General features: G+C 35.1%; 1 protein-coding gene and 1 long non-coding RNA gene across 4 annotated transcripts; one reads left to right on the top strand and one right to left on the bottom strand.

Moving 5' to 3' along the window:
- The first annotated feature begins 237 nt into the window (after positions 1-237).
- LOC134271832 (uncharacterized) lies at positions 238-4,056 on the top strand. Of its 3 annotated transcripts, none has more exons than XR_009993100.1 (4): positions 238-1,336; positions 1,674-2,034; positions 3,250-3,330; positions 3,871-4,056. It is a non-coding gene; the product is annotated as an uncharacterized LOC134271832 (long non-coding RNA). The 3 variants fall into 3 exon arrangements; XR_009993099.1 differs by having other exon boundaries at positions 238-1,356; XR_009993098.1 differs by having other exon boundaries at positions 238-1,374.
- Positions 4,057-15,529: 11,473 nt separating this feature from the next.
- Positions 15,530-16,393, bottom strand: LOC134271831 (actin-binding protein IPP-like). Its single transcript, XM_062754046.1, has one exon. The coding sequence runs from the start codon at positions 16,391-16,393 to the stop codon at positions 15,530-15,532; it is 864 nt and encodes a 287-aa protein (XP_062610030.1).
- Between the last annotated feature and the right edge of the window lie 382 nt (positions 16,394-16,775).

Below are 16,775 nucleotides of genomic sequence, written 5' to 3'. Positions count from 1 at the left end.
CATAGAATATTAATGCCATTAGAATAGGGGCAAAAAAGTAACATGAGGCTATAAATAATTCAGTTCTTATCATTCAGATTTTTGTAATTTTCAATTAAAAATGGAGGGGGGATATAAATATGACAGAGGAAATTAGGACTGTAATAATTATCAAGTTTATCGTTTCTTTCTATAAAGTAACGCTGTTCCATTGCTTTAACACATAATTATTTAAAGAGTTTTGTTGCTTATAAAATTGGTCATAGTGTAAAAAATCAGGGCAATTCCCGAGAAATACTTAAGGACCTCTAGCAAAAAGTAGGTCATTGACCTAGTTGTTTGAATTTAAATTTAATACAAGAATCATAGATGCTCGGTGTAAAAAAAGATTTTTTTTTCTTATCAATGGAATATTTAGTCATTTGAGTAAAGGTATACTTTAACGTCCCTCTCGAAAATTTAAATTATAACTTAAATATCTATTCTAGCTCTCCCTCAGTAGCGGCTAGGTTACATGTGGCGCTCCCTTCAAGAGCGTACAGATTGACGTTGCGTCTACGTACGAGTTATGTTGTTGAACGCACCCCTGAGTTTCTTTACTGTAAAGTCAACGTTCGATGTGTTTTGATATTTTTAAGGAATATTCACAAAATCTGGGTTAAATAAAATGTAGGATTTGTGTAAAAAGTCTGTAAATGCATTTATTTAAATATCCATTCTAGAATTTAATTGTGATCGCTAGGCAAAGGTAATATTGATAGACAAATCTTTTTCTAATCAAATAATAATTTAACAAATATGATGGAAAGCCGGTTGGGGGACTCAAATATATCATAAAAGTGTTTATTTATTGAATCAACAGATACTGTCAACAGGCCTCATTCCAAAAGAAGATGTTCATGGCAGAAAAATCATCGAATCTTCCAAACAAATATTATTGATTTCAGTTAAGTGTGCAGTGTTGCATTACGTCACGATATTTTTCGACAGATGCATCCAGCATAAATAATTTGCACCCCGCTGTGTGATTAGTCATTATCAACAGCGACACGGATATTGTTGCACGAACAACCAATCAGGGTTAAGAAGAAAGTTCCAGTCATAAAGCGTGCGGTAAGGAGGCGTGTACTATTTACCTTGAGCGCAGCTTTCATCATACATGCAAGTTGTGATGTAATGCAAAACTGCACTCTTTACTGAAATTGATAATAATGATTTCAATATGATGCTGGTCTGGAAGGGTACAGGCATTGAAGTGATGACAGATTTAACGTCACCTATTCTACTGTGTACAGATGCTTCATGCGGACTCATGCTCTACAATGCCTGTCTTCAGAGACAATTAAGTGACCTACTGGTTAGTGCCTTTGTGAGTGTGTGTGTGTAGCTAAAGGTGTTTATTTACAAGCTTTCACTTTTATATTTTTAGTAGGGGGAATGCCAAGCAAAAACGCCTTCCAAAAATATGGAATTCTTATTTAGGGGACACAATAAAAAGTAACCTTCTTTTCTTAATCTAAATATCTCAATCATAAGGGACACGTGCCCTCTCAGGTTTTAAAGAGTATCCACAAAAATGTCATACAATTTTAATCCAATGCAAGACCCAAAAATTCTTTATGCAAAGATCTAAATTCATATACATGTATAAATATTCAGTGAAAAGAATTAAACTGGAATTTTTATCGTTACAGGAGCTAAGGCAAATGAAGTCATGGAAGGTTCGAGTTTTAGAGGCTGTCGACGGATGTCACATAAAGATAACAGCTCCATAAGAAAAATTTCATCTGCTTCTCTTTCTATAGCTAATCTCTGCATTTCCATTTCCTGTCTCTTCTATCCTTTCCATACGCTCATCTCCTTCAAATGCAGAGACATATTTCCACAATTCATTCTCGTTGTAGTCGGTGTCGATGTTGTCGATGTAAACTTTTGACATTTTCATTATCTCAAGAACCACTGGGCTTATTATAACCCAACTGGCCACAAAGTATCCTTGGGTGAAGGGGATCGATTCAAGTTTGTTCAAATGAAGAGCCACGCCCTCTTCCAAGGGTAGGTAATTATGAATTAGTGAAAAATTAATGGCATTTTTTTAAAAACTTTCACTGGACCAGGGAAGGTATAACTCATGTGGATACATCTTCATGTAGTGTTGATTCAAGTTTGTTTAAATCATGATCCCGGAGGAAGGGGTGGGGTGGATGGGTGGGGGGTAGGGTTTCGGTCACAATGTGGAATAAAAGTTTTAACGTTGGAATACATAGGAAAAATATTTAAAAATCTTCTTCTCAAGAACCACTAGGCCAGGAAAGATGAAACTTCTGTAGAAGCATCATCTGGTAATGTAGATTAAAGTTTGTTCAAATCATGACCCCTTGAGGGTAGGGTGGGGTCACAATTGGGTGTCAAAGTTTAACATTGGAAAACATAGTAAAAATCTCATTTTCAAGAAATACTTGGTCAGGAAAGATGAAACTCATGTAGAAGCTTCTTCTGGTTCTGTACATGTATATTCAATTTTGTTCATATCATGATCCCCAGGAGAAGGCCACAATGGTGTATCAAAGTTTAACATAAGGATAAAGAGGAACAATCTTTAAAAATCTCAAGAACCACTTGGCCAGAAAAGATAGAACTCATGTGGAATCATTCTCAGGTAGTGTAGATTCAAGTTTGTTCAAATCATGGCCCCTGGAGGTAGGATGGGGTTCCAATCGCCGATCAAAGATTTAAATGGGTATATATAGGGAAAATACCTTAAAAATTTTCTTAGGAATTATTGAGAAATGAAAGATGAAATTCTTGTGAAATAATCCTCAGGTAATCTTAATTTAAGTATCTTCAAAATATAGGGGTAGGGTGGGGACACAACAGCCGAGCAAATTTTTACATTGGAATATTTAGGAAAAATCTTTAAAAATCCTTTTCCCAAGGTCCATAGGGACAGGAATGATGAAACTCATGTGGAATCATCCTCAGGTAGTGTACCTGGTAGATTCCAGTTTTTCAAATTATCATCCCCGGGGGTAGAATGGAGCCACAACGGCTGATCAAACTTTTACATAAGAAAATATAGGAAAAATCTTTAAAAACCTTCTTCCTAACTACTGCAAAGCCGTGATTAGAGATATTTATACGGATACATCCTCAGGTAGTGTACTTTCTAGTTTGTTCAAATTATAACCCACATTTATGGTGAGGCCACAATGGGGAATCAAAGTTTTACAATAAAATATATTTTTAAAAATTTCATGAAATTCTCTTCAGGGAGCACACTCTAGATGTGATCGATCAACAGGGGATGCTTGCTCCTCCATGGCACATGAAACTTCCTCAGATGTTTCAAAGGTACGTGTTCATTATGATTCTGATTTAAATTTATATTGTTTACGGACGTTCGATCCTGTGCTTTTGAGTCGATTTTGGTCTGGACTTATAATTCTAAAATTCTAAGTCATTTTTAAGTTTTAACATTAAATTTAGATTCTACCATGCAAATTTAACTATATTCATTGAAAAAAACTGCAATTAAATTCCATTCAAGTAGGAATAAGCCATAAACTATAATACATTTCTCAGGGCATTGTTCCTACTATATGCGTTTTACATTTGGAGTAGGAGAGTATTCCTATACAGTTTTTATTACACACATTTGTTTCCATTAGATGCCATTTATGGTTATCATTTGTGTCTCCGGCTGGCATACCAGATATTGATCTTTAATAGCCTTAAACTGACTATAATTTTAAAATTATTGAGTAAAATTTTTGAAAGTTAGATAGTATTCCTGTTGCTTACCACATTTTGTTTTATCAATGCATCATTTAACTAAATAATCTTTATGTTCCATGTGTCACTAAAATTCTACTATGCATTTCTTTTTTGAAGAGTATAAATAGCGCGTAAGGCAGCCATTTGCATTACGCATGTTTGACACCAGCGTCTTATTCGTGTCCAGTTAAAGGAGCAGGTATCTAAAGCATCAGAAGTGGGATAAGGTGCCATGGAAAAAGTAACATTCCTATCGATCGGTCCCTCTTGCCGTGTGCTCCTTATAATAATCGGATGATAAGGGGAAAAAACTCGAAAATGCAGTTGGTAAATATCTGCCTAACAATAAGTATGAAATTAGTATGAAAACCTCAGTCAACATTTAACTTAATAATATTTTAATTTAAGGGGGCCGACTATAGTTTTATTGTGTGAAAACTACAATAGCGAAAATCTTCATTTTTATACCATATATAGCTTACATTAACTTCAGTGTATATGCAAAGTTTGGGGGAAATCTACCGTCCAGGTATTTTTGAGGGACCGTCTCAAAATACAGGTACATTTACTATAGGATTATATAGGAAAATGCCAATTTTAGCACTTTACTGCAATAGAGATTTTGTTCAATCTATAATATTTGATGAGTAATACTATATTATACAATATATGTAAGATACACAAAATTATACTGTCTTGTTACCAGAGGGGCATCTCAAAATGCAAAAAATGAGCAAATTTTACTATTTTTATAGAGTTTTACAAAATATGACGTGCACAATGGATTTACATGAAAACATTATAAAAATGTTTCAGATATTTTCAAATCTTTATGTTGTAAATTTCAATAGCGTATGTTTATTACTTTTTATTTAATGATATTTTTTTTACCCCTTTCTTTAAAAGCTACAGATTATCATAACGTCAAAAACACACTGCAACGACGTCAACCTACCTATTTTTTGAAAAATTGGTTAAAAATCAATTATATCAAATTTTAATTACATTTTTATACCTATAATTTCTTAATTTTGTTTAATTTTAATAATTAAGCGAAAAAATTGCATTAAAACAGTGAATACGTTTCATTTTACTATGATGCGCGAAATATTGCGCAACGGAAACTATAGTCGGCCCCCTTAACAGAGGGCTATATAATTGCAGCTTTTGCAGCTTATACATGCAACTGAGTTGAAATAAATTTTCATACAAAATTTGTCATTAATTTGACATTTTCCTGATAAAGATATCATCAAAAATGAAATAAACATGCAAAATTATGTAAAAATAATTGAAAACCTTTGAATGAAAAAAAATATATAAAAATTTTAAATAAATTAATACATCTAGTTCAACATGATATTGTGAAAGAACATGTACATATTTCATCCAAATATCTCGAGAAAAAGCAAATTGAAGAATAAAAAATGAACAATATGAACAATAAATTATGATTATATCAAATTTAAAAAAGAGCTATGGGTGACCCTGTATTGGGAATTAGGCAGTATACATGTATAAAGAGACAGGAAGATGCTTTCATGTGAAATAAGACCAATCGTATTTTTCTGTCCTTGAGAGGAACATTTTTCCTTTGTAAAACTTGCGGTCCCATCCTACCCCCCGGGGATCATGATTTAAAAAAGAAAACTTGAATACCCCCCCCCCACACACACACACACAAACACACCTGCAGAAGCTTTCGTATTAAAATGACTTATCATGGCTTTACTGTTCTTGTGATAATTTTTGAAAAATGTTCCTATGTATTTATGTTAAAACTTTGATCGACCATTGTGGCCCCAACCTACCCCTGGGAGTCATAAGTTAAACAAATTTAAATCTTCCCTATCTTGTCGCCCGCATGCATATGGCGCAATGGTAAGAGCGTCTGCTCTAGAGTCCGAAGTAAGGAGTAGATCCTCACTTCGCGGGTCCGAATACCACTGTGGGACGTGGAGACCGGTCCTTCAGGTGAGACCATATAAACCGAGGTCCCACCTGGAAGTAGGTGCTGGCGTGAAAAAGATCCCTCACTGCTCAATGGCAATAAGTGCCGAGTATAGGACAAAATTTGCAGCTCTCCACCTGCAAGTAATGACGTCTCCATAGGAGTTAAAAATTCTCGAGATGGACGTTAAACAATAAAAACATGAAAACTACACTAACTTAGGGGACTTTCATATAAATATTACCAATCATAACTTTGCAGTTCTTGTGAAGAAAAAATTTCAAACATTTTCCATACACATTCTTATGTAAAACATTGACTGTTCATTGTGGCCCCACCCTATCCAAAGAGGTCATGATTTAAACAAATTTGATCTACAGTACATAAGGATACTTCCATCTGAGTTTCATCTTTCCTGGCCCAGAGTTTCATGAGAATTTATTTTTAAAAAATGCCATTAAATTTTCAATAAATAAAATATTAATTATCTTTTTCTTTGAAAGAGGGCGTGGACCTTTATTTGAAGATCTCCTTCACGCAAGAGTAATTTGTTGCAAGTCTAGTTAAAATTGGCCCAGTGATTCCTGAGAAGAAGATGCAAATGTAAAAAGTTTATGAGAGCGACGACAACGCCAACAACAACGACGCCAATCTCAACGACGAAAGACAACAGACAAATTTGATCAGAAAAGCTCAACTGAGCCTTTGGCTCATGAAAGCTAAAAACAAATGCAACTAGTTCTAATTGTAACGGGGACCGTTACAGATGTTCCCCAAACGCTCCCCAACTACCTTTTTGTGCCATATTCCCTGTAAGCTTCATAAAATAAGGCAAACTCTATGCATTTTAGACTTTAACAACGTTTTCTCAGAAGTATACCAAATATCTTTTAAATTTTAGCTTTGCATGCATGCGCATGTGAATGCATGTGTATAATGACCATATCAACTTGTCTACACTATCTATATATTTTAATATACTAAATATTACAGTATTTTATTCAAAAGTTAAAAAAACACGCTAATTCAAGTGTATTTTTAAATTTACTCATTTCACGTGCACGCACATTGCACGCATGTGCATGATGACCATACCTTCTTGTAAGGATGCGTTATGTCTATATATGTTCTAAATCCCATTCTGTTTGGTTGATAACCAAAGGAGTTATAGCCATTTAAAGTTTCAGCCAATCAGATTGCAGCACATGTGCATGCGCATGCTTTTATGATAATTCTTTTATATAAGCTGTAGATCTTCATAGTGTATGACTATGTTGAAAATTTCAAAGGATTTTGTCAAAAAACAAGAAAGATATTGAGACTTTAGTTTCAGCCAATCAGAGCAAAGCGCACGTGCATGCGCGCGAGATCTTGCTATTTTGACCATGTCAGCATGTCTATACAAAAATATATCTTCTTATTATAAGTTTCAAATCATTTCATCAAAAAATAGTAAAGTTACGGCTATATATATTGGTCATTTCACGTGTTGCACGTGCACGCTCTTGCAAGCACGTGCGCGCAAAATTCGAGCTTGATTCCCTCAAATCTACATAACATGTCTACTGACCCTAAAAAGGTTTTACCTACATCGGATGAACAGTTTACAAGATCACTCCCGGACAAAAAAGTACCCAGGAAGAAGAAGAAAAATAATAATAACTAGAGCAAAGCTCGTTGCAAAGCAACGAGAGGTCTTCCGTCCGGTTTTGACCGGAAGTGCCGGAAGTGACATCAAAAAAGAAAGCAATGAGCTAAGTCGTCTCCAGTGACTTTATAATTTCAATTTTGCATCAAAAACCTTCAAAATAAGCTATTTTTGGCTACTTCCGGTTTGACCGGAAGTGACGCCGACGGACGGAAAATTAATTTTTATGCTCCCAGAGACATATGTTATCCAAAAACTTGTCAAGAACGGCAAAAATACGCGTTTTTCGACTACTTCCGGTTTGGCCGGAAGTGACGACGCCGGACGTATTTTGACGACTCCAATAGATTGAGCTTGACATTTTGAACAACTTTGCTTCTTTGACGTATTACAAATTCTCAATATTTTTTGAGATATCAAGAAAAAACTTTTGGCCCCTCTAGACCCCTCATTTTAGGGGCCAGCCCCTTTTACAAGATATCATTCGAAAGAACTTAGAATTTTACACTTCTTTTGTTCTATATGTTTTAACAAAATATTTCCAGGTAAAAAGATATCAGAAAAAAGGTGTTCAAAATTTTGAAATTAAGGAAGTATTAGAATTTTCGGGCCATAGCGAGCGCCGACGTGCGGTACTTCCGAAAAAAATTAAATACTTTATACATATCTATAGACTTTGGTCTATCATACCTCAAAGTTTCATGATTCTATCTTGAGCCATTATTGAGAAAGTCTGGAGACAACCTGACCCTTCAAAAATCATAAAATCGACAATATCTCCAAACCGGAAGTGATGTCATCAAAAAATGCATAAGGTTCAAGTTATGTTACATAAGTTCTGAAAGTTTCATGGAAATCCATCTAGCCGTTTTTGAGAAATCGCGTGCACAAAATCGGTAAGAAAAAAAGAATAATAATAATAATAAAAGTGAAAAAGAAACCTAAGAATAACAAGAAGGTCTTCCGCTGAAGACGGAAGACCTTAACTAGAGCAAAGCTCGTTGCAAAGCAACGAGTAGGTCTTCCGTCCTGTTTGACCGGAAGTGCCGGAAGTGACATTAACAAAAGAAAGCAATGAGCTAAGTAGTCTCCAGTGACTTTATAATTTCAATTTTCGTCAAAACCTTAAAAAATAAGCTATTTTTGGATTCTTCCGGTTTGACCGGAAATGATGTCGACAGACGGAAAATTACGTTTTAATGCTTCCAGTGACATATGTTACCTGAAAACTTGTCAAGAACGGCAAAAATAGGCGTTTTTTGACTACTTCCGGTTTGGCCGGAAGTGACGACGGTGGACGTATTTTGACGACTCCAATAGAATAAACTTGACATTTTGAACAACTTTGCTTCTTTGATGTATTACAAATTCTCAATACTTTTTGAGATATAAAGAAAAAACTTTCGGCCCCTCTAAGCCCTTAATTTTAGGGGCCAGCCCCTTTTGCAAGATATCATTTGAAAGATCCTGAAGTTCTACACTTCTTTTGTTCCATATAATTTAACAAAATATTTCCAGGTAAAAAGATATCGTAGAAAATGTGTTTAAAATTTTGAAATTCGCGATAGGAGTATTTTCGGACCATATCGAGCGCCGGCGCTTCGTACTTCCGTTAGTTATGATATACCTTATACCCTTTTCCAAAGGCTGCTCTAGCATCACTGAAAATTTCATGCGTCTGTGTTAAGCGCTTTTTGAGAAAACTGCCGGACAAAATGACCCTCTAAAAATCACTTAATCGCAGAAAACTCCGAACCGGAAGTGACGTCATCAAAACGAAAAAAAATGAATCGAGTTAAAGTAATGCTTCACTAGTCCTGAAAGTTTCATAGAAATCCATTGAGCCGTTTTCGAAAAATCGCGTGCACAAAATCGGTAAGAAAAAAAACAATAATAACTAGTGCTAATTGTAACGGGAACCGTTAACACGTTCCCAAACGCTCCCCAACTCCCTTCTCGTGCCATATTCCCTGTAAGTTTCGTTAAAGAAGGCAAAATCTATGTATTTAAGATGTAAACAACGTTTTCCCAGAAGTATACCAAGTATTTCAAATTTAAGCAATGCAGGCGTGCGCATGTGATTGCATGAGCGTAATGACGATATCATCTTGTCTACACTATTTTACTCATATGCACGTGCACGCACGTGCATGATGACCATACCTTCTTGTAGGAGTCCATTATGTCTGTCTATGTTCTTAATCCCATCCTGTTTGGTTGAAAAACAAGGGAGTTATAGCCATTAAAGTTTAAGCCAATCAGATTGCAGCGCACGTGCATGCGCATGTTTCCATGACAATTATTATATATCATATTGTAGGACATCTTAAAGTATGCCTATGTTTTAAATTTCAAAGCATTTTGTAAAAAAACAGAAAAGATATTGAGATTTTTGTTTCAGCCAATCAGAGCAAAGCGCACGTGCACGCACGTGCATCCATGTAAATGGTGACCACACCATCTTGTAGGAGTCCTTTATGTCTATCTACGTTCTAAATCCCATGCTGTTTGGTTGAAAACCAAGGGAGTTATAGTCATTTAAAGTTTCAGCCAATCAGATTGCAGCGCACGTGCATGCGCGTGATTTCATGAAAACTTTTATATATCAAATTGTAGTACATCCTAATACATGTCTATTTCGTAAGTTTCAAAGCATTTCATCATAAAACAAAAAAGATATTAAGATTTCTGTTTCAGCCCATCAGAGCAAAGCGCAGGTGCATGCGCGTGAGTTCATGCAAATTTGTCCATGTCATCTTATGTACACATCTTATATATCTTTATATAATGAGTTTCAAAACATTTTATCAAAAGATATAAAAGTTACAACCATATTAAATATATCAGTCAGTTTACTCATTGCACGCGCCCGCACGTGCATGCGAATGCGAGCAAAATGACCTTCGTTCGGCACATCTACACAACATGCCTACTAACCCTAAAAAGGTTTTAACTTAGTTTGGTGAACAGTTTCTGAGAACACTTCCGGACAAAAAAGTACCGGAGAAGAAATAAGAAGAAAAAAGAATAATAATAATAATAATAATAATAATAAGAAACAGAGTAAAAACAATATGTTCCCCAACTTCGTTTGGGGAACATAATAACTAGTGCTAATTGTAACGGGAACCGTTACAGATGTTCCCCAAACGCTCCCCAACTCCCTTTTGGTGCCATATTCCCTGTAAGCTTCATTAAATAAGACAAACTCGGTGCATTTTTGACTTTAACAACGTTTTCCCAAAAGGATACCAATTATATTCAAATTTTTGCATTGCACCCCAGCGCATGTGAATGCATGTGAGTTATGACCATATCATCTTGTCTACACTATCTATATATTTTAATATACTATATATTAAAGCATTCCGTCCAAAAGTAATAAAAATCACTCATTCAAGTGTATTTTTAATTATACTCGTTTTAAATGCACGCACGTGCGTGCACGTGCATGATGACCACACCTTCTTGTAGGATTCCCTTACATCGATCTATGTTCTAAATCCCATCCGGTTCGGTTGAAAAACAAGGGAGTTATATTAGCCATTTCAAGTTTCAGCCAATCAGATTGCAGCACACGTGCATGTGCGTGATTTTATGATTTTTTTTCTATACCACATTGTAGGCTATCCTAATGCATGACTATATTTTAAATTTCAAAGAATTTCGTCAAAAAACAAAGGATATATAGCCATTTAAAGTTTCAGCCAATCAGATTGCAGCACGCGCACATGCGCATGCTTTCATGAAAATTCTTTTATATCATGCTGTAGACCTTCATAATGTAGGACTATGTTCAAAATTTCAAAGGATTATGACAAGAAACAAGAAAGATATTGAGACTTTAGTTTCAGCCAGTCAGAGCGAAGCGCACGTGCATGCGCGTGATATCTTGCTATTTTGACCATGCTATCTTGTCTATACTTCTAATGTATCCTTACATTATGAGTTTCAAAAAATTTCATCAAAAAATAGAAAAGTTACGGCTATATCCATTATATTGGTCATTTCACGTGTTGCACGTGCACGCTCTTCCAAGCATGTGCGCGCAAAATGACCTTGATTCCGCAAATCTACATAACATGTCTACTGACCCTAAAAAGGTTTTACCTACATCGGACGAACAGTTTACAAGATCACTCCCGGACAAAAAAGTACCCAGGAAGAAGAAGAAGAAGAAGAAGAAGAAGAAAAATAAAAATCTATGCATTTAAGACGTAAACAACGTTTTCCCAAAAGTATACCAAGTATTTCAAATTCAAGCAATGCAGGCGTGTGCATGTGATTGCATGAGCGTTATGACGATATCATCTTGTCTACACTATTTTACTCATTTGCACGTGCACGCACGTGCATGACGACCATACCTTCTTGTAGGAGTCCATTATGTATGTCTATGTTCTTAATCCCATCCTGTTTGGTTGAAAAACAAGGGAGTTATAGCCATTTAAAGTTTAAGCCAATCAGATTGCAGCGCACGTGCATGCGCGTATTTTCATGACAATTATTATATATCATATTGTAGGACATCTTAAAGTATGCTTATGTTTTAAATTTCGAAGCATTTTGTAAAAAAAAAAACAGAAAAGATATTGAGATTTTTGTTTCAGCCAATCAGAGCAAAGCGCACGTGCACGCACGTGCATGCATGTGAATGGTGACTATACCGTCTTGTAGGAGTCCTTTACGTTTATCTATGTTATAAATCCCATGCTGTTTGGTTGAAAACCAAGGGAGTTATACTCATTTAAAGTTTCAGCCAATCAGATTGCAGCGCACGTGCATGCGCGTAATTTCATGAAAATTTTTATATATCATATTGTAGTACATCCTAATGCCGTCTATGTTATGAATTTCAAAGCATTTCATCATAAAACAAAAAAGATATTGAGATTTCTGTTTCAGCCAATCAGAGCAAAGCGCACGTGCATGCGCGTGAGTTCATGCAAATTTGACCATGTCATCTTATCTACACATCTTATATATCTTTATATAATGAGTTTCAAAACATTTTATCAAAAAATATAAAAGTTACAACCATATTAAATATATCAGTCATTTTACTCATTGCACGCGCCCGCACGTGCATGCGAATGCGCGCAAAATGACCTTCGTTCGGCACATCTACACAACATGCCTACTAACCCTAAAAAGGTTTTAACTTAGTTTGGTGAACAGTTTCTGAGAACACTTCCGGACAAAAAAAGTACCGGAGAAGAAATAAGAAGAAAAAAGAATAATAACTAGAGCAAAGCTTGTTGCAAAGCAACGAGAAGGTCTTCCCTCCTGTTTGACCGGAAGTAGCATTAATTTTTAACAAAAATGAGAAATAACGCCTAAAAATGGTTTGAATCCTTTAACACTATGTTAATTAATGCAAAAATAAGCAATTTTTTGCTACTTCCGGTTTGACCGGAAGTGACGACAACGGACGAAAAAATTATTTTTTTGCTTCTAGAGACATTTGTTACCAAAAAACTTGTCAAGAACGGCAAAAATACGCTTTTTTCGACTACTTCCGGTTTGGCCGGAAGTGACGACGCCGGACGTTTTCTGACGACTTCAATAGATTAAGCTTGTCATTTTGAACAACTTTGTTTCTTTGACGTATTACAAATTCTCAATACGTTTTGAGATATAAAGAAAAAACTGTTGGCCCCTCTAGGCCCTTAAATTTAGGGGCCAGCCCTTTTTTCGAGATATCATTTGAAAGATCTTTAAATTCTGCACTTCTTTTGTTCTATACGTTTTCACAAAATATTTTCAGGTAAAAAGATATCGAAGAAAAGGTGTGAGAAATTTTGAAATTTGTGATAGGTCTATTTTCGGGCCATAGCGAGCGCCGACGAGCGTCACTTCCGGTAAATTTGATATACCTGATGCACCTCTCCAGACATAGCTCTACCTAGCGTCAAAGTTTGAAGTTTCTATCTAGAGTCGTTTTTCGGTAAAATTGTGTAAAAAATGACCCTTAAAAATCATAAACTCGACTTTATCTCTAGACCGGAAGTGACGTCATCAAAACGGAAAAAAACGCATAAGGTTCAAGTGATGTTCCATACGTCCTGAAAGTTTCATAAGATTTTGTTGAGCCGTTTTGGAGAAATCGCGTGCACAAAATCGTTAATAAAAAAAAATAATAAAAGTGAAAAAGAAACCGAAGAAAAACAATAAGGTCTTCCGCTGAAGACGGAAGACCTTAATAATAAGAAACAGAGTAAAAACAATATGTTCCCCAACTTCGTTTGGGGAGCATAAAAATTTATAGCCCTCATAGGGGTTAGCATGTCTACAAGCACGTACCTGTTGTTTCCACTTCCTGAAACTTTCCTCTGTTCCGTTGCTTCATCTACAACTTAACATATCAGAATAGCTGTAACTAATGATTTCTAGTCCAGAAAATGTTCCTCTAAAACTGACCCTTGGACTCCCTTTGGACTGAGAGCCATGTTCGAATTAATTTTTCACATTTTTAAAATTGACCTTTCTCCAAAGGAAAACTTCATACTAGCAAGTTTATATGAAAGTAACCCTGTATTTCTAGAAAGGTTTAAAATGTAAATTTCAGGGATGAGGAGTTTTCTACCCTTGATGAGTATAAATTATGATTTTTCATGCTAATTTCAAAGTAAGATCAAATGTCTAAATTTGCAAATAAATATATCATTAAAACTTACATTTAGAAGTTCTATATTGTTCAATCTTAGGATGTTGTTTAGGCAGCATGCATACAGAGTCTACGCTCTTTATGTAGGCATGGCTGTTAAAGTCTTCCGCCATTTCCTGGGACACACGAGTTATTCTTACTTCAACATCCTCGTTTTCATTGGTGCTGGATTTGGACTTTTATGATAGAATGAAGGGAAAAAAATATTGATATGCAAAAACTTAACATAGAGATATCTATATACTGATGGCAAGTACACTATAGTGAAATGATTTAAAACAGAAGGAAATACTGTGAAATCTAACATGATACTTAATCTTGTTAATGTAAATGTACTATATTTGGCGGTGTATTCTACATGTATTTAGGAAATTTGTCAGAAAACAGAATATGCTATTTCCAGTTCATCGCTACCTGTGTCTTGATGTTATATCTAGCACATTCAGATAGCACTTATTCAAATAAACGGTAACTTGCTGGAAAATTAATTTCTTCCAAATATTGTACAAGCCAAATATAATACAATTACCACATATGCCTAGATTATGATGAGAAATTCTATTTTATTGACTTTTTTTCATCAAGAATTTTTACATGTTTAATTGCCAAAAATATAAAATATCTATAAATATATAAATAAATAAATAAATGAATGTGAGCATTTTTTCTAAATGTTTAATTCATATTACAATGCAAACATAAAACACATGTAAAACATTCATGCATATATTATAATAAATGATTAGGCTAAAAGCCGCAATCCTTTAGAATATTCTTTGAAAGCCATTAAAATTTATGGTCAAGTTATAGAATTAAAAAAAGGATAAAGAAATTGAAGATATTTAAAAAAAAAACAAACCGATGACCTACCTCTACGTACTTACTGACACTTTGTTGAGTATTGAACCAGTCTCTCTTGTTGACAGGGAGGTCTAACGGGTCCTCCTCATTGAGCTCCATGGAGGTCTTCGCCCTTATTAAGTAAAACAATAACATTTGTGGCAACTTGTACATTCTTAGTGTTGAAATTGTGTTAATAGTTAAAGAATTGTCTCTTAAAATTGGAATAGCAGGGGACATTAAAAAGTATAAGGTGGGCCATGGGCTTCTCCCCTACATGTACATGTTACTTGAAAGGGGGGGTTACCAAATTGAAAGGAGGTTTACTTGAAACTTGAAAGGCAACGAAAAGCCCTTGTCCCTTGGTGTAAGGGATAGCTCTGTTATGTAGTGATGTTCAATGAATAAACATATATCCTAAATAATTATACTGTACGCGTTCTTATGATTACTGGAAAATTTACTATTAATATTATACTATACGTCGAAATCCCGGATTAACTAGATTCCGGATAAAAAGAAAACTAACGGTAAGAAGTTCAATGAAATTAACAAGATTTAGGAACTCTTATAAAATCACGTGGAATTACCTTCTAGTACTATGTGTAAGTCATATGTGTTATGAAACCTTTTCATTACTGATTTAAAATTGACATAATGAAAATTAATTTTAAAAAAATATATACCAATTGGCCATAGTTATCATGTTGACGCAGGTCGGGTTCTGTTTCAGCATGGGAAATTTTCGAAAACAAAGGAACAGCTCTTGACTAGTCATTAGGGTAAACCTGACACAGCTCATCACTTTTTCGATGTGATGGATTCTTTGTTGGAAATCATGGTGATGAATCCATGAAACTGCTGCCGCAAAAATTTCGAACTCCGACCTGACTTTGATATTATCAGCAGACAATATCGTACACAAAGTGTCAAGGTCAAGGTTAAAAAATTCTGGATCCTCCTTGACTTCCAGGAAGTTATATGTAATTTTCCTGATTATCAGGTCGCATATACCGTGTTCCTGTAGTTTTGCCATTGTTGGCAAGAGCTGAAGCAAATCCTGACAATTCAGCTTTTCGATTTTCCTTAGACATAAACGTCGTATCTGGTCCACTTTAAAGACCGCAGCTAATTTTATAACATCGCTTAAACACACGGAGTTGATATCCATCTTTCCAGAATATAAGAAATCTAAAAAGGAAACCAAGACTTCTTCTGACACTCCTCTGACTTTTATCACTTTGGGGGCCACCGGTTCATTTGAGAAGTCTTCTCGCTCAAACACCTCGGCAAACAGAGGGCTCTGTGAGGCTAAGACTAATTTGTGAGCTGGAAATAATTTATCGCCCAATTTAAAACAGATATCACAGATCTCATGTCGTTGATATTTCTGTGATATGTACTCCCCCAGGATGGTATAGTGAGAGACTTGGTTTTGGGTCTGCTCTATAGCAGGGTCACTGTTTTCTCTCTTAGTGTTCTCATTGAGATCCTTATCTGGAATGGCAAAATTATAAGATGATGAACAAAACATGTCTAATTCGCTCTCTGCTGACTCAAAAAATTTGGCAAAATATTCTGGATAAGCCAACATTAAAAAAATTAACATTTCTTTGTGTCTTAATTTCTTGTACTTAATAGTACCTAAAATTAACTCTATTAACTTTAAAAGAAATAGTTCATAAAAAGGCATAAAACATTAAACGAAATATGATTATACAATGTCTTAACAGCGATAACAAGGATTATATCATTGCTTAACATTGATAACAAGTATTATATAATATCTTTAAAATGATGTCAAGGATTATATGATAGAACTTGAACTACCCTCACCACTTTTGCGCTTGAAAGACGGGATGTTGGTTTTTGATGCTGTAAATGTGAATATGTATAATAATTTAACAGTGATTACG

This window comes from Saccostrea cucullata, unplaced genomic scaffold (genome assembly GCF_032062105.1).
Source record: "Saccostrea cucullata isolate Sc308-1 unplaced genomic scaffold, CSIRO_AGI_Scuc_v1 ctg8749, whole genome shotgun sequence".
In the NCBI taxonomy this organism is placed as follows: Eukaryota; Metazoa; Mollusca; class Bivalvia; order Ostreida; family Ostreidae; genus Saccostrea; species Saccostrea cuccullata.
The sequence above is the reverse complement of the archived record's forward strand: the minus strand, read 5'-3'. Positions and strand labels throughout refer to the sequence as shown.